This window comes from Phalangium opilio, unplaced genomic scaffold (assembly GCF_054372755.1).
Source record: "Phalangium opilio isolate 3A_F unplaced genomic scaffold, DU_Popi_V2 ptg000048l_1, whole genome shotgun sequence".
NCBI classification, from domain to species: Eukaryota; Metazoa; Arthropoda; class Arachnida; order Opiliones; family Phalangiidae; genus Phalangium; species Phalangium opilio.
Genome location: NW_028324170.1, coordinates 5,175,703 through 5,199,068, shown reverse-complemented (window position 1 = coordinate 5,199,068; position 23,366 = coordinate 5,175,703). Strand labels below are relative to the sequence as shown.

The 23,366-nt window shown below is 36.3% G+C and overlaps 4 protein-coding genes and 1 long non-coding RNA gene across 10 annotated transcripts; all 5 read right to left on the bottom strand.

Moving 5' to 3' along the window:
- Window positions 1–2,328: 2,328 nt before the first annotated feature.
- Window positions 2,329–6,144, bottom strand: LOC149673913 (uncharacterized). 2 transcript variants are annotated; one of them, XR_016366953.1, is made up of 4 exons: window positions 5,858–5,886; window positions 5,575–5,774; window positions 2,756–3,630; window positions 2,329–2,686 (listed from the first exon to the last, which is right to left on the bottom strand). It is a non-coding gene; the product is annotated as an uncharacterized LOC149673913 (long non-coding RNA). The 2 variants fall into 2 exon arrangements; XR_016366952.1 differs by having other exon boundaries at window positions 2,331–2,686; window positions 5,575–6,144.
- A 148-nt stretch (window positions 6,145–6,292) lies between these two features.
- LOC149673912 (calcium-activated chloride channel regulator 1-like) lies at window positions 6,293–12,126 on the bottom strand. Its single transcript, XM_089839692.1, has 13 exons — window positions 11,858–12,126; window positions 11,393–11,690; window positions 10,993–11,099; window positions 10,489–10,665; window positions 10,259–10,392; window positions 9,782–10,115; window positions 9,316–9,612; window positions 8,964–9,194; window positions 8,613–8,877; window positions 8,363–8,545; window positions 7,875–8,150; window positions 7,394–7,792; window positions 6,293–6,879 (listed from the first exon to the last, which is right to left on the bottom strand). Exons 1-13 carry the CDS (start codon window positions 12,017–12,019, stop codon window positions 6,449–6,451), a joined length of 3,294 nt encoding a protein of 1,097 aa, XP_089695818.1. The 5' UTR covers window positions 12,020–12,126; the 3' UTR covers window positions 6,293–6,448.
- Window positions 12,127–13,143: 1,017 nt separating this feature from the next.
- On the bottom strand, window positions 13,144–15,197 carry LOC149673911 (calcium-activated chloride channel regulator 1-like). Of its 5 annotated transcripts, none has more exons than XM_089839694.1 (6): window positions 15,103–15,197; window positions 14,996–15,026; window positions 14,713–14,928; window positions 14,579–14,621; window positions 14,045–14,326; window positions 13,144–13,952 (listed from the first exon to the last, which is right to left on the bottom strand). In XM_089839694.1, the coding sequence occupies exons 3-6, from the start codon at window positions 14,878–14,880 to the stop codon at window positions 13,504–13,506; spliced, it is 942 nt and encodes a 313-aa protein (XP_089695820.1). In that variant the 5' UTR covers window positions 14,881–14,928; window positions 14,996–15,026; window positions 15,103–15,197; the 3' UTR covers window positions 13,144–13,503. The 5 variants fall into 5 exon arrangements, with proteins under 5 accessions (XP_089695820.1, XP_089695821.1, XP_089695822.1 ...); XM_089839695.1 differs by having other exon boundaries at window positions 14,996–15,021; window positions 15,103–15,191; XM_089839696.1 differs by having other exon boundaries at window positions 14,713–15,026.
- Window positions 15,198–15,572: 375 nt separating this feature from the next.
- Window positions 15,573–20,942, bottom strand: LOC149673910 (calcium-activated chloride channel regulator 1-like). The gene is made up of 12 exons (XM_089840030.1): window positions 20,775–20,942; window positions 20,327–20,624; window positions 20,037–20,143; window positions 19,548–19,727; window positions 19,327–19,460; window positions 18,788–19,124; window positions 17,928–18,224; window positions 17,593–17,823; window positions 17,242–17,506; window positions 16,924–17,109; window positions 16,429–16,704; window positions 15,573–16,340 (listed from the first exon to the last, which is right to left on the bottom strand). Exons 1-12 carry the CDS (start codon window positions 20,940–20,942, stop codon window positions 15,880–15,882), a joined length of 2,940 nt encoding a protein of 979 aa, XP_089696156.1. The 3' UTR covers window positions 15,573–15,879.
- Window positions 20,943–21,598: 656 nt separating this feature from the next.
- LOC149673909 (uncharacterized) lies at window positions 21,599–22,958 on the bottom strand. Its single transcript, XM_089839691.1, has 3 exons — window positions 22,507–22,958; window positions 22,042–22,382; window positions 21,599–21,866 (listed from the first exon to the last, which is right to left on the bottom strand). Exons 1-3 carry the CDS (start codon window positions 22,681–22,683, stop codon window positions 21,695–21,697), a joined length of 690 nt encoding a protein of 229 aa, XP_089695817.1. The 5' UTR covers window positions 22,684–22,958; the 3' UTR covers window positions 21,599–21,694.
- Between the last annotated feature and the right edge of the window lie 408 nt (window positions 22,959–23,366).

Below are 23,366 nucleotides of genomic sequence, written 5' to 3'. Positions count from 1 at the left end.
CTATTTAATTTATTTAGGCCTAGCACTGTTTGGAAATTTCGCGCCATAGTCACAACGCATCTTTGTGCGCACTCCTTCACTCGCAGCGCCACTAACGTTGGAAAGTCATTGTAGAGCTTATCAGACGATAAACAAACTACAGTTCTTTCGCTGATCGGCACCATGGAGTCAAGATCGTTCCAGCTCCGCTCTTCCCAATCAGATGTTTGATGGTTTTTTAAATCATTAAAACGAAGAATCACGCCTTTTGCTGACGTTCCGCCATTTCTCTCTTCGCCGTCGAGGAATCAGTTTCGAATCTAGAGCTCTTCGCCGCCATTGAATTCCCTTTGGAAACAATTTACAGCCTTGAAGCCGGCACTTCGGAAAACTTTTCTCGCCCAGCTTATCGTAATTGTGGCTTTCGTCGGTTCATGATAGTTTCGTCATTTCTCTGACCGATTTCCCCAAGTACGCATGTTGAATTCGAAGCTCTGCAAGAATTGGAGGCCATTTCTTCGCCAAGTGCAGTAACAGTCCGTAAGCTTAAACTTTATAATAATCCGAACTCATCTAGCTCCCCTTAAATTATTTTATTTATTTCACGTATTTAAACTAGTTAGCTACAGTTAAATGTTAGTGAATTTTATTTATTTATTTAAAATTAAGTACCATAAATAAAATCTTAAAACGAGATCTTGGACAAGAGAGAATCCCTTAATAATTAGTTTAGGGGCTATTATTATAAGCTATTAAACGGGGTACGTATTTAATTTAGAGATATCGCGACAGATTTTAGGAAATTAAGTCCCGTCGAACAAGAGGACGGTTGCCCTAAGCCTAATTAAGCCTTGTCCCATTTAAATTCTAGTTATTTGCGGATACTGTCTGTGGGAATAGTTTTAAAATAAATAAATGGAAGGTTTTCCTAAAATTAGTTTAGGGGCTATTATTAAATAATTTAGAGATAAAGCGACCGATTTTCGAAAATAAAGTCCCGCAGACATAATTTTAAGACACGTGGACGTTTGCCCTAAGCCTAAGTTAACCCTTGTCCAATTTCAACTAGATTTTATTTGTGGGTTCTACCTGTGGGAATAGTTTTAAATAAATGGCAGGTTTAATAAAATGGCTAAGAAGATATTTTAAATTATCATGCTATTAAAAGGGGCAAGCAATTTAGTTCAAATAAATGTCAAGTTTTCCTAAAATTAATTTAGGGGAGATTTTAAATTAATTTCATTATTAAGCTGCGTAATTTAAAATAAATAAATAGAAGGTTTTTCTGAAATTAGTTTAGGGGATGTTTTAAATTATTTTCATTATTAAGTTACATAATTTAATTTTAAATAAAGTGACGGGACGGTTTTCTTAACACTATTTTCTATACAATTTTGGGAAATAATTAGCTAGCGAGAGTATTTAATTCAGGATGTAAACCACGGTAGTCAAGTCTTTCTTTAATTTAGGATAGCAATTAGTTGGTGTAGTTCGTCTCGGTTTATCAATTTGGTAGCCAGTTTTTTTTAATTAAGGACACGCTTTTCTTAAATTTTTTAAATCTGCGAGATTACTATGATAGTAGGCAATAGTTTAATATGAGTTATTAATATGTTTTCATTTATAGATGTGGATGATTTTCTTGGATTTTTCTGTCGCTGGTCATTCCGAGACGTATCCTTCCAGATGACATCCTTTGTTCCGATTGATTCAACACGAAGCTGTTCTGGACTTGCTATGTATCATTCCTGATGACACGCTTCGTTGGATTCACGTTACATGTCTTCTGGACTTGCTATGTATCATTCCTGATGACACGCTTCGTTGGATTCACGTTACATGATGTCTTCAGGACTTGCTCTTTCTCTCAGCGGTGACTTAAAGATATGGAGGAAATCATCGAAGCTAGAAGACACAAAATATATCATTTTTACTTGCAAATTTTTCATGTAACCACTTAACTTAATTTTTTTTGCTTGCAAATTTTATTTGTAACTACTTATTATTTTTTTTTCGCGTTCAAACTTTTAACTTACCAACCTCTTTAATATTTTTTTGTTGGAAATTTTTGTAAACACTTTGGTTTTTTTGTTTTTTATTGAATAAATTTTGCCTTAAACCTCGTTCTTTCTTTTATTCCAACACTTTTGATACTAGGCTTGGTTTCGATTTTTTTTAATCGGGACTTAGGGGGGGTTTTTTGACCCTTTTTTAGTCTCTTTTAAGCTAAATAATTAAAATACAAGGAACAAAAAGCATAAAAATAATTTTTTTTTACAAAAAAATAAAATTTTATATTTAAAATATATAAAAAAAATATAAAATTCATAAAAAAGGTCAAAAAAACTACCCCAAGTGTTTTTCAACTATTTTTGTTCCTTCCCCAATATCGAAACTTAAATTTTAAACTTAAGCTACCACCCCCAAAGTAAGCCTTGCGAGCCCAATTTAAATTTAACAAGCCCGTGTTCAACTCGGGAATCATTAAATTTAAACTAAGGCCCGCTGTGGAGCCCCCAAAACCAGGAAACTTCGTCCTTAGCATGGGATTTCCAATGAAAGTCCACTCGATGATTGAAGTCCTCCATTCGATGATTGAAGTCCTCCAGTCGATGATTGAAGTCCTCCAGTCGATGATATAAGTCCTCCAGTCGATGATATAAGTCCTCCAGTCGATGATATAAGTCCTCCACTCGAGAGAATGTTCCTGCTCAAGAGAAATTCTTATTATTATTATTTAGAGAAAATAGCACATGCATAACTTCAAATTAAATACCTTAATATGAAAATCCAATTGAATATTCTTGCATGATGTAACGTAAAATGTTCGGGCAGAAGACAAATTATTATTATTTGACAAATGCGTGACATTAAACTAAATACCTTAGTATGGGGAAGTAAAATAATACCATAAAAACCTAAGCCTTGATTTAAACCCGCTCAAAATCGTGTTTACTTTTAAAGGACAAAGCGTATAAGCAACCTTCTACCTTAAACATAAATCATAAATTTATTTAGATCCTACAAAACTCCCTCAAAGAGTTGCCAAACGCTTTTCCCCTAAAAATATTTATAATTAAAATCATAAACTAGATGCCTTAATACCGCAAAGGGAATCTCACCCTTAAAATCCTGATTACGTTCATTATTCTTAAAAGGGAGGGCTAGGACCAGTGTTCTCCTATTCCATAATCAAGTATTTTATTTATATCCTGGCGCAAAAAATCCCTACATAGAAAAGTACACAAGCGCTTTCCTTCTAAGAATAAATATAATAATAAATAATAAACTAAATACCCCAATAATTGCCAACAATGTTTGACAGGCTGTCGAAATAGTCTTTTTTGCCAATGAGATTCCCTTTAAACGGATAAAATCAAAGTGTAGACCTGAATTGAGAATGGAATTGCCCTGTTAATATTGCTAAAATTACTATTAATAAGATTTAATTACTGCACTAAGAGCCTAAAATGCCTAAATTGTATTCCTAGTGAGATTCAGTTTCAACGGATAAAATCAAAGTGTAGACCTGAATTGAGAATGTAATTGTAATGGGTTTATTGACCTGATTAATATAGGTTGCCATTTGTCAAATGATAATAATTCATTCTAGAATCCAACATAAATTTCTCCTTTGGAAACAGATGGTAGCTAAAAAAAAAGAAAATCTGTTCAATTCAAACAATCTAATACATAATTAAAACTAGTAACAGCTTAAATGGCACAAGCATTTTGAATAACATTAATTCCACTTTCAAATAAATCATTTAACATAACTAGAAAAATAAATATTAATACGGTTTAGGGTCAATCTTGAAATATTTGTCAAATAAACAATCACTTTGAATTACTTCTAAACCGACTAAAAGATTGAATAGTAAAACCAGGAATAAATGTAACGCGCAATTAATTAGAAAAATTTAATAAGATTAATTTCAAAAATTTTGAATTTGAATAAGTACGACATAAATGTGAATCATGAATACTGTGCGCCATTTTACAACTCCCCAAAATAAACTTCTAAAATCTTTCCAAGAAGCTATTCCGATACGACTAGCTTGTAACTACACAAATGTTCCGGTGAAAACAAATGGGCTCGACACCCAAAGGACCGGAAATAAGGAAACTTTCATATAGAACATGTGCCCCCTTCTTTGAATAGAAAATGTATAGGACCTTGTCCACTAGTGTGTGCAAAAATCCGCGTATCTCTAGTAGAACAACAGTTATGAACCAGGATTTTCCCCATATACTTCCCTGAGTTTTCCAGGTTTTTTCCGTATACGGAGTATCCTATGGAGCAAATGTTAACGAAGGAGGGAGAGACAAATAGGACTATTATATAATCAAAGGGCATCCCCATATCTCTAGTAGAACCAAAGTATATAGCAATGTTAATCCTATGGAGGGTATGTTTATGAACATTTTGCTTAGGCTTAATTACTCGGCCCCTGTTGGACGAAATCTCAAGTTTTAGTGTTGTTGGATGGGGGCAAATAGGGCTTTAACATACTCAAAGGACATCCCCGTGTCATTAGTAGAAAGAGTTATGAGCCTCCAAAGTTTAGTGCAATGCTATTCCTATGGAAGGGGTATGTTTGTGAACATTTTGCTTTATTACTCGGTCCCTGTTTGTCGCAAACCTCCCTTACCGATAAAAAAGACCTCTAAAAAACGTCTTCAGCCCAACCTAAGACGTGTTTTAGAGGTGGTATTTTCGGTAAGGGCTAAGTGTTTAGTATGGTTGGATGGGTGACAAATAGGACTACAACATACTAAAAGGACATCCCCGTATCTCTAGTAGAACCACAATTATGAGCCTCCAAAGTTCAGTGTAATGTTAATCCTATGGAGGGGATGTTTATGAACATTTTGCTTAATTACTCAGCCCCTGTTTGACGCAAATTTCCCTGAATTTTACTAAAAATTCTAAATTTCCCCGAGGTTTTTGCCAACTATTTATCTCCCTGATTTTTCCAGGTTTGTATGAACCCTGCATATTTACAGCAATTGATTGGTTAATTGAAAATATTTTAGAGAAGTACAGTTACTGAAAACCTCATATCGGGGTTAATAATAATTATACACCTGCCGTCAAAGGTTTTCTACTCGCTTCAGTTAAGGGCCATTAACTTAGGCAACAAAAGTGCATTAGTTATTTAGAACTATGGAGTTCAAAATAACTACCACAGTTTGATAACCAATATATAAAATCAACTAAGGCTATGTTTTCTTCAAACAGACAAAGGTCGTAATTAACAAACCTATTTTGCATGGTAATGAATAAATTTTCCGCTTGTAACGCTTAATTTACGAATGGCTAAAAGTGCGCCTCTTTTTAGAGTAGAAAGAAACTAAAATACCATTTTCTTAAAAATTTGTGGCAATAAACAAGATAATTAGCAATAATCAAGGATAAAAACATATCCAATTTAGTAAAATTTTGGAAAAAGGGGAAATATATTCATTTGAAAAAACTTGAAAATTCCAAAAACAGGTGAACATTTAGCCGATCGTCTTAATTTCCATTCGGTTACGATGAAACTTTGGTATTTAAATCTAAATTAACCCTTAATATATAAATAAAAAATTTACCTGTAGCCACCACTGAAAGAGGCAACAGCTGCTTCGAGCCAACTTCCCAAAAGACATAGGAATTTAAGCCTGTAAGCCTTGGTCGTAGTAACACATTCCAGTCCAGTGCACTGTCAACCGTCAACGTGGGCCCCCTAAGCCTTGGTCGTAATTAACAAACGTACTTGGCACGGTAAACCATACATTTTCTACTTGCAACGCTTAATTTCCGATCGGTAGCAATAAAACTTTGGTATTTAATCCAAATTAACCCTTAATATATAAATAAAATCAAAATATTTACCAGCAAAGATCGGACAGAAAATCGCAGCGGCCACTTCTAACGGAAAACGACCCCAAAAATAACCCAGAATGAACAAGCTTATTGGTTGCAAACACGGACCGCTAGATGGCGCTCGTGAAGTTAAGCAGACTTCAAAATATGGCGGGAGCGTGCGTTTTAATTTTATTGTTTCTATTTTCTAATATAATTAATAATTCAGTTAATTATAATTTAATAATGTTTTCTAAACAGCCCAAAACACTATTCTCCACTTTTAAAAAGTGGTACCGTAGTTTATGGATTCCTACAGCTGGATCTTTCTAGGGACTTTGGTTCATTTTCCGGAAATATGTTGAAAACGGTGTTTAAGCATGAAAAACCGGGTTATAGGGTGGAAAAAATCGGACCAATGGGATATCCAAGAACTTAACGTCAGAATGTATAAAAACAACACGATTATCATTACGAAAAAACGTAACCATTTATTTCAATAATATACTTACATCATACATTATTGGAAATTTTACATCAACATTAGTTAATTATTGATATATTCGTCAGATTTTTCACTGGTTTATTTTTAAAGAGAGAAATTTAAACAATAACTTAGCATTAAAACTTCATATTTGGAGATTTATCAGCGCTTCCTGGTTCTCTGCTGCCTCTGTTTTGTCCCCTATTTGGAGCATTATGAGAGCTTCCTAGTTCTACTTCAGTTGTATTGCCTCTGTTTAGCCTCTTTTTCCTGATACAAACTACACCAGTCACTAAACCTAGAAACAATATGATTCCAACAGGAACTCCGATGTAAATTCCAAGGGATGTCTTATCATCCTTTTGATTATCCGCTATTGGTTTATCAGGCTCGGGTGATGTTATTATCTCGGGCGTAATGGTAGTTGAATTGAAGTCGTCGAAGTCGGTGCTGTTAGTGTCTTCAATGTCAATAATATCAGTGCTGTTAGTGACTTCAATCTCACTAATATCAGTGCTGTTAGTGTCTTCAATATCGGTAATAGACGCAGCCGTAGCAGCTTGGGTAGCTTAAAAATAATTAATATTTTAAATTGGAAACGATACATACATCCATCTATAATATTAAAGAGGTACTAGGCCTAGTTAAAAAACACTAGACGACCATTACCAGGAATACAGACAGCTAAGAGGAATCATTGTGCCCCTATATCTTCCATGTTAATTTATATGCGGGTTTTGTGGGCAGGGCTTGAGAACTTACTATCCGTCACGTCTCGTAATTATGACGTCTTTCTAAACTGTGATTTCATTGGTAGGTAGCAACGCTAGGTCAGGAGTGCTCGCAAGGTGCAGCCAGATATTATTCGCTAGGTAAAATTTGTTACGCGTAATGATTAGTGTAGCTCTTCTAACAAAATCCACCAAGATACGTTGAGATAATAGCTACACAAACATTCCTATTAGCTGTTTTGCATTCCTGCTAGTACTAATAGCGTTCAAGTCGCGACCATCTCGACAAAAAAAATTTGGGACCCTCAGTGAAAAATCTGCGGTAGCACTATAAAAATGTCAAAAATTTACTTGGCTCAAGTGTTGTAGTTTCCAGATCATTGCTACTTAATGTTGTAGTTTCCAGATCATTACTACTTAAAGTTGAAGTCAATTCTTGCTCTTTTACAGTGACAGTTGTAGAGATAATCAATGGGGGAGCCGAGTATCCAATATTCGCAGTGGCAATGTTTGACACTTCACCTTCTTTACCCGAAGTTCCGCTTACTGTAATCAGAGCGAAGGAAATATCGTACGTTTCATTAATTTTGCCTTCAATATCTCGTTGTAAAATCGGGGATAATTTGACTTCGGCCATTTGCTTTTCACCCCCCGCTTTCATCTCAGTTATTATGTCAGTCAAAAGATGGTTTTTGAAATCGCTCAATAAGTCAAATCCATCAAGCGATGCGGCGATTTTCACCTCCTTAGCTGAAATATAGCAATGTAGTTAAGAAAAATTATTATCTTCAAAGTTAACAATTAACACTTAGAAAAACCTAGCTATAGTTACCGATTCCTTCGGTCATAACCTTTCCAGCGGCGGTCCAACTCAAACTAAACGTTCTGGGTTCGTCATCAGAGACTCGGTCTACTTTTAGGTCGGATACGCTGGCAGGTGGAAGATCCTTGACTGTGGGATCGTTAATGAAACTCTTCAGTTGAAAGCTTCCCAGATTGAGGTTCCTGTTAAAATCTTCCGTTGGTTTTGTCTCGAATTTTTCGTCTGGTATTGGTTCATCCACACTACGAAATTTTTCCAATTCAAACTCCGCTTGCGGCAACGTGTCTAATGAAATATTTTTCACGGGTAAATTAGAAATAAGACTCTTTCATAGTCAGAGTACGTGTATCCCTTCAAACCAGAGTATAGCATAATAAGAATGACCTCTATGAGACCCCTCAACACCAGCTAACGTTTTCACTAAGCTCAATTACATGCATAGCCAAAATTCCAGACTATAACTTTCCATACATTTGGCATGATAAAGTGGGTATTACCTTTAGGCTTCTTCGTCGGTTTGCTCGGAGCTGCGGAAGCTGGTCTGTTCTTCGAAGTTCCGGCAATCTTCAATTTCGCTTTGCCGTCGCTTTTAACGGTGGCAATGGCCGAGTATCTACCATTTCCGGTAAAATCACTGAAGTATCCCGAATATATTCCGTCGTTTTTCATGATGTCGGCACCTAGGTAAATCAGTCGGTATTGTCATAGACGCGTTATTAATAAAATATAATAATGATATGTTTTTACCAACGCCATTGTCTTTCAATATGATATTAATGGTGCCTTGATTGGGTAAAAGAACTGTGGCAATGACTGTGGCTTCCAAAACAAGATCAAAACCTCTGGTGACTCGAGCCAGAACCTTCACTGCTTTTGGGAACTGAACCTCGGTTTGATCAAACCACGCCTCGGCTCTGATTGGTTGTTGAGTAGGGTCCCTGACTTCGGACGTAACGGTCACATCAATGCTCGCATCTTGGTTGGCTACATACGTTACGAACCATTTACCCGTCTATCATTAAATTTGTTATAGCATTATTAGTTCAGCGTACTTAATACGCTACTATCGCTTCTGATTAAAATTATTTAGATGATAACCTCTGCCAAAGGGATTTTGATCTTTATTCTTTGCTTATTTAGAAGCTCCGAATCAAATTCCTCTGAGTTTTCGTTATAAATTTTACCGGAAGGTGATTTCAAAGATATTTTCACTTGATTCAGATTTTGTCCTATAAATGTGAATTCCGCATTCTTTCCCAGTTCTTTATCGATAAAGACTTCTTTCGTTACTGGTTTGTTTAGCTCAACTTTAGTCTTTTCACCAACGATCTTAAAAAGTTTATAAAATCAGAGGTTAGTAGCACGCTTAGGTATAAAATCTTCGCAGTTCGTTAAGCTATTTAAAAACGGTGCAAATACGACTATAGAAGTAAGGTGAATATGATCATACCGATATTGGTTGCAAGTCAACGTCCACTTGGGACGAAGTTGAGGACCCGAAAGCCGCGTCCAAACCCGAGGCGTCAACATCACTGTCCGACAAATAGAAACTGCTTCCTCCGGTTTTGGAAGCCAAACTTTCCAATAAATGTGAGGCCGATGCACCAACAGCTATCGTGTTGACAATGACTCCCGATTTCTCAACATCCGACAAAACTTCATGTATGTACGGTGCTGAAGTTTCCTCGCCGTCCGTGATTAGAATTATCATAGCTCCTTTCGTTGAACTATCGTTTTTACTCAAAACCTGCAAATAGTTTTTAAAAACACTGTTTTATCTCTAATTTTAAATCTTTTCCGTTTCATCAATATAGGAGTCTGCAAACGTAAGGATAAACGGGCAACCTTCATTATGGAGTGCCACACATAGAGTTTTGTAAATACAAAAGGAGACAGAGGCTATACTAATCTCTTACATTTAAAGATTCTCGCAAGCCAAGGCCAATAGAGGTACCACCACCCGATGCTTTTGGTATCTTTCCAATAAGTGCTCTTCGAACGGTGTCGGTTTTAATACTGGTCATTTCAACCAACGTTTTGACTTTTTCAGAAAACTGCACCAGTCCCAAGGACATGTGCAGCGGGGCGATGTCCATTATAAACCTATTTGTTGCCCTTTGCAACTTCGTCAAACGTCCAGCAATGCTCATGCTACTCGAAACGTCCAATAACAACACCGTCCGAACCTCACGGTTTTCAACTCGAAGAATCTTGAAGGACGTTTTAGGTGGTTCACTTGTCATAACGACACTGGAAATAGCAGGAAGAATCAATAAAAATAAAATATTGTACTAAAAAACAAATTGAAAGGGAGAGCTTAATTTAAGGGAGTATAAAGAAGCTCTAAAATCTTGTCGGACATGAGAAACATACGGTCGTGGGACTCCACATACCTCTTATTAACGTCTTCATGCGAGCTAATAACTTCCCAAGTGCTCTTGTACTTGCAGTAAATGTTTTGCTTTGTCGGGGCTCGCCAGTTGTGCTTGTTAAAATTGTCACCAGAACCTAGGCAAAAACTTCCAACCTGTACGAGAAACATGTGTATTTCATTAATCCATTAAAATATTTTAAAAATTTCCCAAGTACAAAGTGTGTTGGGGTCTTATATAAAATGACGTACCTTGGGTAAATACGGAAGATACATTAGAGAAGCGGTAATCATCTGTTCATCCGGGTTCAGGTTGGGAATGAATTGGCATTCGTCCCCTACGAATCGGTTTTCGTACAAAATGCAAGATTCTCCACCTTCTTGCTCAATCCATCCCGAAACATCCGACACGCAACTGCTTGGCCTAATCTAAGATTACAAAATAAAATAGTTGCGATATGCTACCTTAACGCTACGAAAACCGCGTCGGCACAAGGTGACAATTGGGTACTCGTCAGATGGTCCACTAGTGAGCCTAAAGGACACTTTAACGAGTACGCAAAAGTATGCTATACGTAAAAATCTTTACCGCCTCATGACATTCAATTTCTACTCGTCTCACGCGCCCAAAGCGAAACTAAGGTTTAGATTACCGGAAGCGATTTACGCACCGTTGATTCTAAAACCTTTAGCTCAACGCGTTCGAAAGAAAATTTAAAACCTTCCGTGCAAGTGGTAGCGAGTAATTTCTCTTACTTTTCCATCGTCAAGATAAAAGAGTGGAAACCGCCGATCTCCTGGTGAACCATACTCGTCAAAAACTCCGTATCGTAAATGACTCCATTCGTGAACGAGTTGACGGCCTGAAATTCAATAAAAGTCAAACTCCGGCCCAAACCTCTATACCTAGGAATCTAAAAATGTGCAGGAACGTTTCTTTTAAAGTAGTAGGTATATAAAGAGAAAGATTTTTTAATCCACGGTCATCAAGTAAAATGTCGACAAGAAATGTACAAAAAAACATCTTAACAACCGATTTCATTAAACTATAGACGAGCTTTATGTATTTTGGGGTTAAACTTAACGCCATCTTTTCATATGGCAGCCCAAACTGGCCGATGGTCAACGACGGGTATAAAATGAACTCGAGACTTACCAGCGTCTCCGAACATTTCCCAGGTCCACCCCTTCAATTCGGAGACGAACTTGTCGGTGAAATGAATGTACTTTCCAGGTTCGCCACACCCTCCTGGTTGTAAAGTGTACGGGGTATCACCGAAATCTGGATTGGCAGGAGCGATGCGAACGTGAGATTTCGAATAAGTGTCTGTGTTGATCGGTGTTTGATTGTAAGTGCCATTCCACGTTTCTGGTAGAACAATAGTCACTTCCTTGAAATACAGACGCCTGCCCGTCGCGGTGAACAGAGTCTCAGATCCGCTTGTGAACATTTCCTTGTCAAATAGATTAAAATCACCGTTAAATTCAGTACCAGTTTAAATATTATCTTCATAACTTTACGAAAAGTATTAAAATAATGTTAAAATTGTAAAAAAGATCAAACTAATATTTTTTAATTTTTAGTTTTGTTACAGAAACGTTTGTAGAAAGCAATGCTTACCTTAATTCCGTCAATAATTTTGACATCTTCTTTAACGGATTTGTGAATTGAAACTACGATACCTTCGTATCCCCCGTTATTTACAGTCAAATCATTTGAAGTTGCGAGATTCACCAACATAAAAACACCGAACAGTGAGATTCCCACACACTGCTTCTTCATATTAACTTCAGAGCTTTAACCCTTTTAGTATAAAATTATCCTAAAACTAAAGAACACTTTTATATTACTTTTAGAAGTTTATTTTATCGGATCAAGGTATCGTTGAACTTCCCTGGGCAAGAACTCTCGTCTAAATACCTGTATAATCGATCTCTATAATAGTAATTTTCGATTGCCTGATAAGATTGCGGAAAAAAAGTGACTTGCTATCATATTGGGAAACATACACAATGAAATAAGTTCAGATAAGATTGAAAAAGTATTGAAATTCAAATATTTTTTCAATAAGTCATTAATAGTGGTTTAGCTATTTGAGTCTCATGATATTTAACATCGCCTATAACATAACCGGAAAATCAGTTGCAAGAAAAATAGTTTTACCCGAAGTAAAATTTCTTTCCACAAAGTCTAAATCAACCTTTAGGACATATTGTTGCTAGATGTATTTGTGTGGACAAACAACTTAGTAACGGCTTATTACTCCTTCGATCTCCTACAATATCTAAACCACGCCCCCTTTTTTCATTAAAATTTTGCACGTGAAGCGTTTACACGTTATCAAATTAATGCAATTAAAAGTTAAAAATATTTCTCCGAAAATGTTATCAGCTAAATTCTCACACTAGTATGAGTGTCTAGTACCTGTCAAATTTAAATGCGATATTGAACTAGAGTATACTCGATTTAATTGAATTCCGTAACTACAAAGGTCAAGAATATTAAAAAGTGGCTATTGATTCACGGACCAACAATACGCTACCGAACCACATCTATTGAAGTTTCACCTAGTGTTACTGATAACAACTTTGACGCAGTTTGGTTAATTTCAAAAATTTAACAATGGTTAGTGTGCGTGTGAGAACTAACCTACATACAAACAAACCACTTCCTCAAACATAATGTAAGAATGTAGTTAATCACAGGCAACACCCGCTTCGTTTCATTAGCGTTATCCGAGTATTTAACCAAAAAGTCCGTAATACGAGCCGAATATCCATAAATTCCAATCTTACCTTACTTACTTACCCCATAAGATCGGCGAATTAGTTCGAAAATTGGGTTTTTAAAAATTAAGCAAAATCATACTCGAAAATAAACTCGACATTATGTCGAAACAGTTTGAATAACTTTGAATATTAACTTTATTTAAAACTAAGTACCAAGATAAGTAGAGTACGCGTCGACGATTTCTTTGATTTTGGTATACGCACAAGCTCCACACACATTCCGCCACGAGCGAGTAACTTCGTAGGTTTTTACTAAACATCTCTTCATGTTTTTTACAGGATGGATGTTTAACATACAACTTTATTTCAACATAATACTTAAATTCATCTAGAGAAGAAAGGACATTTCTAAATTATTTATATCTTAGTCAGTTTTTAACTGATTTGGATGATACTGGTCTCACTATAAAGAAAGAAATATAAACTATAGTATAATAGTATTAAATATTGTCCATTTAACCTTATTTATTTCCGTGTTTAGCTGCAACCACCATTCCTGCACCACACTTCAACGATTATTCTTATTACATATAGGAACAATACGACTCCAAGCGCAATAAGCGCAATTAGGTCGTAATTGATAGGAGACATTCCTCCATCCTGTTCTTTCTCTGATGTTGGTTCCTCAGTAGTGATATGCAATGGGGGAGCCGTGTATCCAATATTCGCAATGGCTATGTTTGACACTTTAGCTTTTTTGCTCGAAGTTTTGCCTACGGTAATTAGAGCGAAGTAGATGTCGTACGCTTCGTTAATTTTGCCTTCAATAGCTTGTTGTAAAATCGGAGATAATTTGACTTTGGCCGTTTGCTTTTCACCCCCCGCTTTCATCTCAGTTATTACATCACAGTCATTCAAAAGATGGTTTTTGAAATCGGTCAATAAATCAAATCCGTTTAGCGATGCGGCGATTTTCACCTTCTTAGCTGAAATATGTATAACAATGAAGTTAATTAAAATTATTCTCTTCAAAGTTAACAATTAACACTTTGATTAAGAAAAACCTAGCTATAGTTACCGATTCCTTCATTCATGACGTTTCCAGCGGCGGTCCAACTCAAACTAAACGTTCTAAGTTCGTCATCAGAGACTCGGTCTACTTTTAGGTCGGATACTCTGGCAGGTGGAAGGTCCTTGATTTTGGGATCGTTATCGAATTTCGTCAGTTGAAAGTTACCCAGATTGAGGTTTCTGTTAAAATCTTCCGTTGATTTCGTCTCGAATTCTTCGTCTGCGTCTGGTATTGGTTCATCCACACTACTAAATTCTTTCAACTCAAACCCCTCTCGCGGCAACGTACCTAGTGAAATAATTTTCATTTTACATTAAAATTAAGAAATAGAATTACTGGAATTTTCAGTACGTTAAAAACAAATGGAGTATAAATTTGTGAATTCGAAGCCTTAAATTGATTATGGCAAAAAGTTTAAGAGACTTATCGAAAAACGTGTACGACTAAGTCTATGGTTCGTTTTATTTCTTGAGGAATCCATAAGCTATTTAGCTTATCATACGAACTCACAAATGAAAGGATTATTATCGTTTGATTTACTTGGAGCTGCGGATGCTGGTCTGTTCTTTGATGTTCTGGCAGTCTAAAGTTAAAATAATAGAAAAATTGTAAATAAAGATCGAACTAATATTTTCAGTTTCGTTACAGAAACTTTTGTAGAAAGCAATACTAACCTTAATTCCTTCAATTATTTTGACATCTTCTGGAACGGATTTGTGTTCTGAAACTTCGATACCTTCGTATCCTCCATCCTTTCCAGTCAAATCATCTGAAGTTGCGATATTTATCAACATAAAAACGACCAACAGTGCAACTCCCACAAACTGCTTCATCATTTCCATATACGAGTTGTGAATTGAGTTAAAATTTTCTATAAACTTACTCTAGAACTAAAGAAAAACGTTAATTTTGGAGTGATTTCAACGGAGTAGGTAGGCAAGATCTCATTTGACTGACAGCATTGCAGAAGTAACTGGCTTTCCCTGCACTTCACAATGGGAATGTTTCTTAATTATTCCAATAAAGATAATTCAACTTGCACTTAAAAACTAACAAAGTATTACCAATAATCCTAACAATTGTCTTTTGTTATTATAAGATTATTTCAGGAACTTCCAAAACATTATCTTGTTTCTTTTTGTAATCTGTAATTAGTCATAAATTTTGCAATTCCAGGATTGCACGCGTAATGTAAACCAAAACTAAAATTAGAAAACGGCTTAAAAAACATACCAGCTTTAAATGTCGTAATTTTAGCGATGAGTTAATAGAAACGAACGAATAGATAACGCCATGAAGTGAAGCGCTGATTAAGAAAATATGCAAACGTTAATTGAACATAAAACTATTTTTGTTTTTAATACAAATTTTTAATACAAATTTTTCATAAAAAAAATTTGTAATGCGAGCTGAACATCCACCTTGACTACTTCTCCGATAAGTTCGTGGAGTTTGAACTAAAATGAGGTTTTCAAAATTTGCACAAAATCATATTCGAAAATAAACTCGAAATTTTGTTAAAACAATTTGAATAACTTTGAATATTAACTTTATTTAAAAACATTAGTACCAAGATAAGTAATGTACGCGACAATTGGTTGTCTTAACTTAAACCTAATACACTAAAAAAAAATTACGCTATATTGCTTGGCGCTTTATACAAAACGGAAATTTAAACCTACTAGGCCTATTAAACATACAACTTTCTTTAAACATAAAACTAAAAAAATCATCTAGAGACTCGGTTTTTTTTGGAAGAAACTTGTCTCACTATAAAGAGATAGATTTAAACTATAATATAAATAGTATTAAGTACGGTCTATTTAAGCTTATTTATTTCATCATTTATTGGAAACTCCAAGTTCAACTGTGCTCGACTTCTCATTGTTTCGCCTGTTTCTCCTGACACACACTACACCGATTATTACACCTAAGAACAACAAGATTCCAACCGGAACTCCGATGTAAATGCCAGGGGACACCTTATTATCCTTCGCTGTTGGTTCATCAGTAGTGATATGCAATGGGGGAGCCGTGTATCCAATATTTACTATGGCTATGTTTGACACTTCAGCTTCTTGGCTCGAAGTTTCGCCTATGGTAATCAAAGCGAAGTAGATATCGAATGCTTCCTTAATTTTGCCTTCAATAGCTTCTTGTAAAATCGGGGATAATTTGACTATGGCCGTTTGCTTTTCACCGCCCGCTTTCATCTCAGTTGTTATGTCAGTCAAAAGATGCTTTTTGAAATCGCTAAATAAGTCAAATCCATCAAGCGATGCGGCGATTTTCACCTCCTTAGCTGAAATATAGCAATGTAGTTAAGAAAAATTATTATCTTCAAAGTTAACAATTAACACTTAGATTAAGAAAAACCTAGCTATAGTTACCGATTCCTTCGGTCATAACCTTTCCAGCGGCGGTCCAACTCAAACTAAACGTTCTGGGTTCGTCATCAGTGGCTTGGTCCACTTTTAGATCGGATACTCTGGCAGGTGGAAGATCCTTGACTGTGGGATCGTTAATGAAATTCGTCAGTTGAAAGCTTCCCAGATTGAGGTTCCTGTTAAAATCTTCCGTTGGTTTCGTCTCGAATTCTTCTTCTGGTATTGCTTCATCCACACTACGAAATTCTTTCAACTCAAACTCCGCTCGTGGCAACGTACCTATAAAATGATTTTTATTTTACAGTAAAATTAAGAAGGTTCCGCGTATTAAAAAATAATATTTTTCAAGTATTAATTTGTGTATATTCGAAGCCTTAGTTTGAGTTTAAGGTCTTTAGTTCATTTTAATTCTGCTTAAGAAGCCCTGATTTCTGACCCACACAGAAGACGGACAACTTAACACTCAGAAAACATTTGGTAAAATGAAGGTATTATTACCGTTATTTATCCTATCCTTTGGTTTACTTGGAGCTGCGGAAGCTGGTCTGTTCTTTGAAGTTCCGGCAATCCTCAATTTCGCTTTGCCGTCGCTTTTAACGTTGGCAATGGCGGCGTATCTACCATTTCCGGTAAAATCACTGAAGTATTCCGAATATATTCCGTCGTTTTTCGTGATGTCGGCACCTAATTGTACAATTCACTAATGTATATATTTGAGAAAGTTCTTGGTTCGTTAATTTTCGAATTTGATATCCGTCTTTGTCTACTTCAGTTACTTTTTATTCGTTATTAAGTAATATAAAGATATGTGTTTACCAACGCCATTGTCTTTCAAAAGGATGTCACGACTTCGTCCATTTGGTAGACGAACGGTAGCAATGACAGTAGCTTCCAAAACTAGATCAAAACCTTTGGTGGCTCGAGCCAGAACCTTCACTGCTTTTGGGAACTGAACTTCAGTTTGATCAAACCACGCCTCGGCTCTGATTGGTTGTTGAGTAGGGTCTCTGACTTCGGACGTAACGGTCACATCAATGCTCACATCTTGGTTGGCTACATACGTTACGACCCATTTACCCGTCTGTCATCAGTTCATCAGATTTGTTCAACAAAATTGTATTCCGTCATTTGTTACTATCCTTTCAACATTAAATTTAATTGAATTACCTCTGCCAAAGGGATTATGATCTTTATTCTTTGCTTTGTGACAAGATCTTCGTCGTATTCGGGAGAAGTTTCATTATAAATTTTATTGGAAGGTGATTTCAAAGATATTTCAACTTGATTCAGATCTTGTCCTTTAAATGTGAATTCCGCATTCTTCCCCAGTTCTTTGTCTATCAAGACTTCTTTCGTTACTGTTTTGTTTACTTCAACTGTAGCCGATTCACCAAGAATCTTGAAAAGTAAGTGTAAAACGGTTACCAAAGGTTACGCATAGTGGCGTCGAAATTGGCTTAATGGGAAAATCTCACTTATAAACAAGATAATTATGATTTTACCGATATTGGTTGTAAGTCAACGTCGACTTGAGATGAAGTCGAGGACCCGAATGCCGCATCCAAACCTGAGCCATCAACGTCACTGTCCGGGAAATAGTAACTACTTCCGCCGGTTTTGGAGGCTAAGCTTTCCAATAAATGTGAGGCCGATGCACCTACAGCTATCGTGTTGAGAATGACTCCCGCTTCCTGAATTTGGGGTAACACCGTTGTTATGTAGGGATACACATTTTCCTCGCCGTCCGTGATTAGAATTATCAATGCGCCTTGCGTTGAACCATTATTTTCTCTCAAGACCTTAAAAATTTTATACAGTATGTCAATCAAAGAAATGGGTTATTCAAAACAGTAAATTAACTCGAATTTCAAATCTATTAGTCCGTTTCATTAATCCAGGGTTCTCCAAACTAAAAGGTGAAAGACCCCATTAAATCAATAAGATTTTCATCAAAACACGACGCGTCATGACATCTCTTTCCAGTCTATTCCAACATTGGAGGTGCGGAAAAAAACCCCGATTAAGTGAAATTATCTATAGTTGTACACAGCATCGAAAAGCAACTAAAATTTTCGTCGGCTAAGGGTTATTCTGAAGCACATTGTCACTCAGAGTACTTCCGCTTCGAAAAATGTCGAATTCACAGGATCACAGTTTGCAGGTATTGGAGACCATTAGCTTAATCTATTCGAAACTTGTTGCGACTCATGAAATGTTTCTTTGTGCACGAAACTAATATTTTACTCTGAATTAAACCTTATTTAATGTATCTCATTGAGTGTCACGGTTATTGTTTTCATGTTAACATGGCGTTACTTATGGTAAAACCAAAGGATATAAAGGCTATGACAATATCACTTACAATTAATGATTGTAGCAAGCCATTTCCAATAGCGGTAGTACCACCAGCTCTAGCCGGTATCTTCGTAGTAAGTTGTTGTCGAACGGTATCGTTAACAATGCTGGTCATTCCAACCAACGTGTTGGCGCTACTGGAAAACTGTACCATTCCCAAGGACAAATGTAGTGGCGCGGTGTCCATTATAAACCTATTGGTTGCCCTTTGCAATTTCTGCAAACGTCCATAGTCATTCATGCTACTCGAAACGTCTAAACATAATACTGTTCTTCTAGCGTGAACGCTTTCAATTCGAAAAATCTTGAACATGGTTTGAAGAGGTGTTTCCTTCAAAATGACACTGAAAATATCAAGAATAAATGAAAATGGAGTTGCTACTGCCGTTCCAAAGGACAAATATAATGAGAGAAAAAACATTATGGGGTATCAGTGATACAATGGATGGGGCGTTGAACTTAAACTGAGTATATAAAGAACTTTGAATACCTTGTCTGACAATAGAAGAATTTGACCATGGGACACCATGTTATTGAGCTACATACCTGTTTCTAATGTCTGGATGCGAGCTGATAACTTCCCAAGTGCTTTTGTACTTGCAGTAAATGTTTTGCTTGGTCGGGGCTCGCCAGTTGTGCTTTTTAGAATCGTCACCATCACCCAGACAAAAACTTCCAACCTGTACAAGAAACATCCATTAAAATATATTTTAAAAATTTCACGAGTATATGGCCACAAAGTGTGTGGGATCTTATGTACAATGACGTGCCTTGGGTAAATACGGTAGATACATTAGAGAAGCGGTAATATTCTGTTGATCCGCGTTCAGGTTGGGAATGAATTGACATTCATCCCCTACAAATCGGTTTTCGTACAAAATGCAAGGGTCTCCATTTTCTTGCTCGATCCATCCTGAAACATCCGACACGCAACTGCTTGGCTTAATCTAAAATTAAATAATAAAATATACAATAAAATGTTACCAAAATAATCTCTCAGCACTAAGGGCACGCGTAAATGCCTACCAGAGACAATAGCGTCAAATTACACGGGTTACGATTCGCGACACGTCACCCAATTTTTATATTTAACGCTGTTTGTCTCACGCGTTAGTAGTTATTAATCTTAAGACCGTTTACGCTAACTTGTACTAAAGATGCGAGATAATTTCAAATATCTACTTATTGAACTTTTACAGTGTCCAATTGTACCACTCAGAACATCGCTGCAAACAGTATTGAATAATTTTTCTTACTTTTCCATCGTCGAGGTAAAAGATTGGAAATCGCCTATCTCCCGGTGAACCATACTCGTCAAAAACTCCATATCGTAAATGACTCCATTCGTGAACGAGTTGACGGCCTGAAATTAAATTACGTATCTAGTTTAGTCTAGTACCATCATATTAAAATAAATCTTCGCGTAGCATTATTGGTAATATTATCAAACTTCTGCAATTTATAGATCAAGCATTATTAGCAAAGGTGCATAAGAGCAAAGTCGAGTGGTTCTGATGAACACTATATGGGTACAAAATGAACTTACCAGCGTCTCCGAACATTTCCCAAGTCCACCCATTCAATTCGGAGATGAACTTGTCGGTGAAATGAATGTACTTTCCAGGTTCGCCACACCCTCCTGGTTGTAAAGTGTACGGGTTATCACCGAAATCTGGATTGGCAGGAGCGATGCGAACGTGAGATTTCGAATAAGTGTCTGTGTTGATCGGTGTTTGATTGTAAGTGCCATTCCACGTTTCTGGTAAAACAATAGTCACTTCCTTGAAATACAGACGCCTGCCCGTCGCGGTGAACAGAGTCTCAGATCCGCTTGTGAACATTTCCTTGTCAAATAGATTTAAATCACCCTTAAACTTAGTACAAATTTAAATATTATCTTCATAACGTATCGCAAAGTATTAAAATAGACAAATTGTAAAAAAGATCAAAATAATATTTTTGTTACAAAAACGTTAGTAGAAAGCAGTGCTTACCTTAATTCCGTCAATGATTTTGTCATCTTCTGGAACGGATTTGTGAATTGAAACTACGATACCTTCGTATCCTCCGTTATTTACAGTCAAATCATTTGAAGTTGCGATATTCACTAACATAAAAACTACCAACAGTGCGGCTCCCACACACTGCTTCTTCATTTCCATTTCCGAGTTGCGAATTTAGTTAAAATTGTGTATAAAATTCGTTTAGAACTAAAGAAAAACTAAAATTTTTAAGTGATTTCGTCGGCGTAGATATCTCACTTTGGCAAGATCTCCAGTCGAAATACCTGTCCAGAAAAGTGATCTTCCACAGGATTAAATACACTTTCGATTAACTGATAGCATTGCAGATACAACTAGCGTTCCCTGCACTTCAGATGGGGTATTTACCGTAATTTATTCAATAAAGATAACGAAGTGAAATTTGTTAAATTGATCGCACTTAAAATCTAACATAGTATTGCTCATAATCCAAACAATTTCCTTTTACAATTATGCGGGTATTGCACTAACTTTTAAAACACTATCTTGTTTCATTTTCTAATCTGTGATTAGCCATAAATTTTGCAATTTCAGAATTATACGCGCAATTTAAATAAACCAAAACTAAAATTTATAAAAGTGTAATAAACATATCGGCTTTAAATGTCCGCGTTTCTTTGCGATGAGTTAATAGAGTCGAACGAACAGATAACGTCATAATGTAGAGCGCTGATTAGGTACCTAAAGAAGTTGAAATATTACACACTACGGAAGGCTTCATCCAACCCACACCCACCCAGTGCCTAGCTTCCTGATATACCTATGGTTGGCAATATAATTACGTACAAATAAAGTAGCTTTAAATATTAACTTTATTTAAAGATAAGTACCTACTTAAGTAGGATACGCGTCAAATGATTTAACGATAACTTTTAAAAAGACTTAATGTTGACGCTATTTACAGTCGACGTTAACTTTTCAAGGGATGTTTTGCAACTGTGAAACCTCCGGGCACATACTGATGTTGACTTCCTAGTTGTACCGATGTTGAAAGCCTCCATTAAGACCTTTAAGTTATGTGGAATATCGTGTCCAGCAGCAGCTCTAAAATATTATTCAAAAAATTTAAATCAATAAAGACTAAATTTAGGTGACGATACCGAGCTAGTTTTAAATGTAACTAGCACCAAATTCAACACACATATCAGCAAAAATCTATTTCACAATTACGCTTGTGAAGTTACAGCTCCGCTCTGTTGCAAGACACTGATCTACTTACTCGGTGAACCGATTGGTCAAGTCGTAGAATTTGTTGTATCTTGAAGGATGAGCTCCAGCCTCGCAAAGGACACGATGAAAGCAATGTTCCCCTAATTGTCCTCCAATGTCCGTGTAGGTTGAAGCGGCTACTTCCAGTAAGCTAGCTGTCTTGTTGGCTCCTTGCTTTCTGGAGGACATACTGCTTGACCAGCTCTGAGAGTACGACGAGAATGACCCGAAGAGAGAATTGGCGTAAGAGTAGTGGCTATGTCCACTGTTTTGTTGGTTGTAACCAGGCCGGGAAATAGTGTTGCTGTAAGATGACCCGCCACTTCCGGAGCTGAAGCCACCACCATAACCCTATGGCGATAATAATGGTAAAATAAACTTACAGAGAGTACGGTTCTTCAAACTTGGGTCTAAATTAACATTCATATCGACGAAGTCCAGCGCCAGACAACGAAACATATCTTTATGCACTTACATATGGTCGAAATCCAAAGTTATAACCTCCCTGATTAAATCCTCCTTGGTAATTATATCCTTGGTTTAGGTTATATCCATAACTTGGACGCCAACGAGACTCAGGATTTCGAGCCTGACCTTGACCGTACACAACTTCCAAGACAACAGAAACCAACACGAAAATTGAACAATACATCACACCGTTCACACCAAATGATAATGCGCACAAGTTAGGTAATCAACAACTACAATCGTTCGAATGATTATTTCGAACGATTGCTAAGCATTTTATACTGAATATTGAACTAAATAATTTTTTATTTAAATTTAATGAAATGAGCCTAAAATTGGCTTCAAAAACTATAGTTAACGTCTTTGTACATCTCGGAAACGAAAAAAAAAAAAAAAAAAAAAATTAGCATGGCCGTAAACACGTGTTTTTTTATAGGCCCAATTGTTTTGGAAGTAGATAAAAATTAAAAATGTGAATCATTTCTCCAAAAAAATATTGTAAAATAAATTCTAGTAGCATTTACGTCGCAATGCACTATGGGTGACAATGGTTTTAAAATCGCTTTTATGGATACTTGTGACATGGCAAACCCTTATTGGCCACTCAACAGTTAACGGAAGTCGTGTTTAACACCCGTTAGTCCGTTGGTACTTTTGTTTAATCATAAGTTTGTAAGATATGTTCCATAAGTATGACACTATAATTCGTATCGCTAGAGACAGTGACTCACCAGACATCGCTTTAACAGAACCTATGACCTACGTCACTTCAGGACAAGCTCTCAGTAACCTGTGACAAACTTATGAACTTATGCTAATATAGATGACGTTTGCTAAGAGAAAGATAAAGTGTTGTCTTTTTCCCTA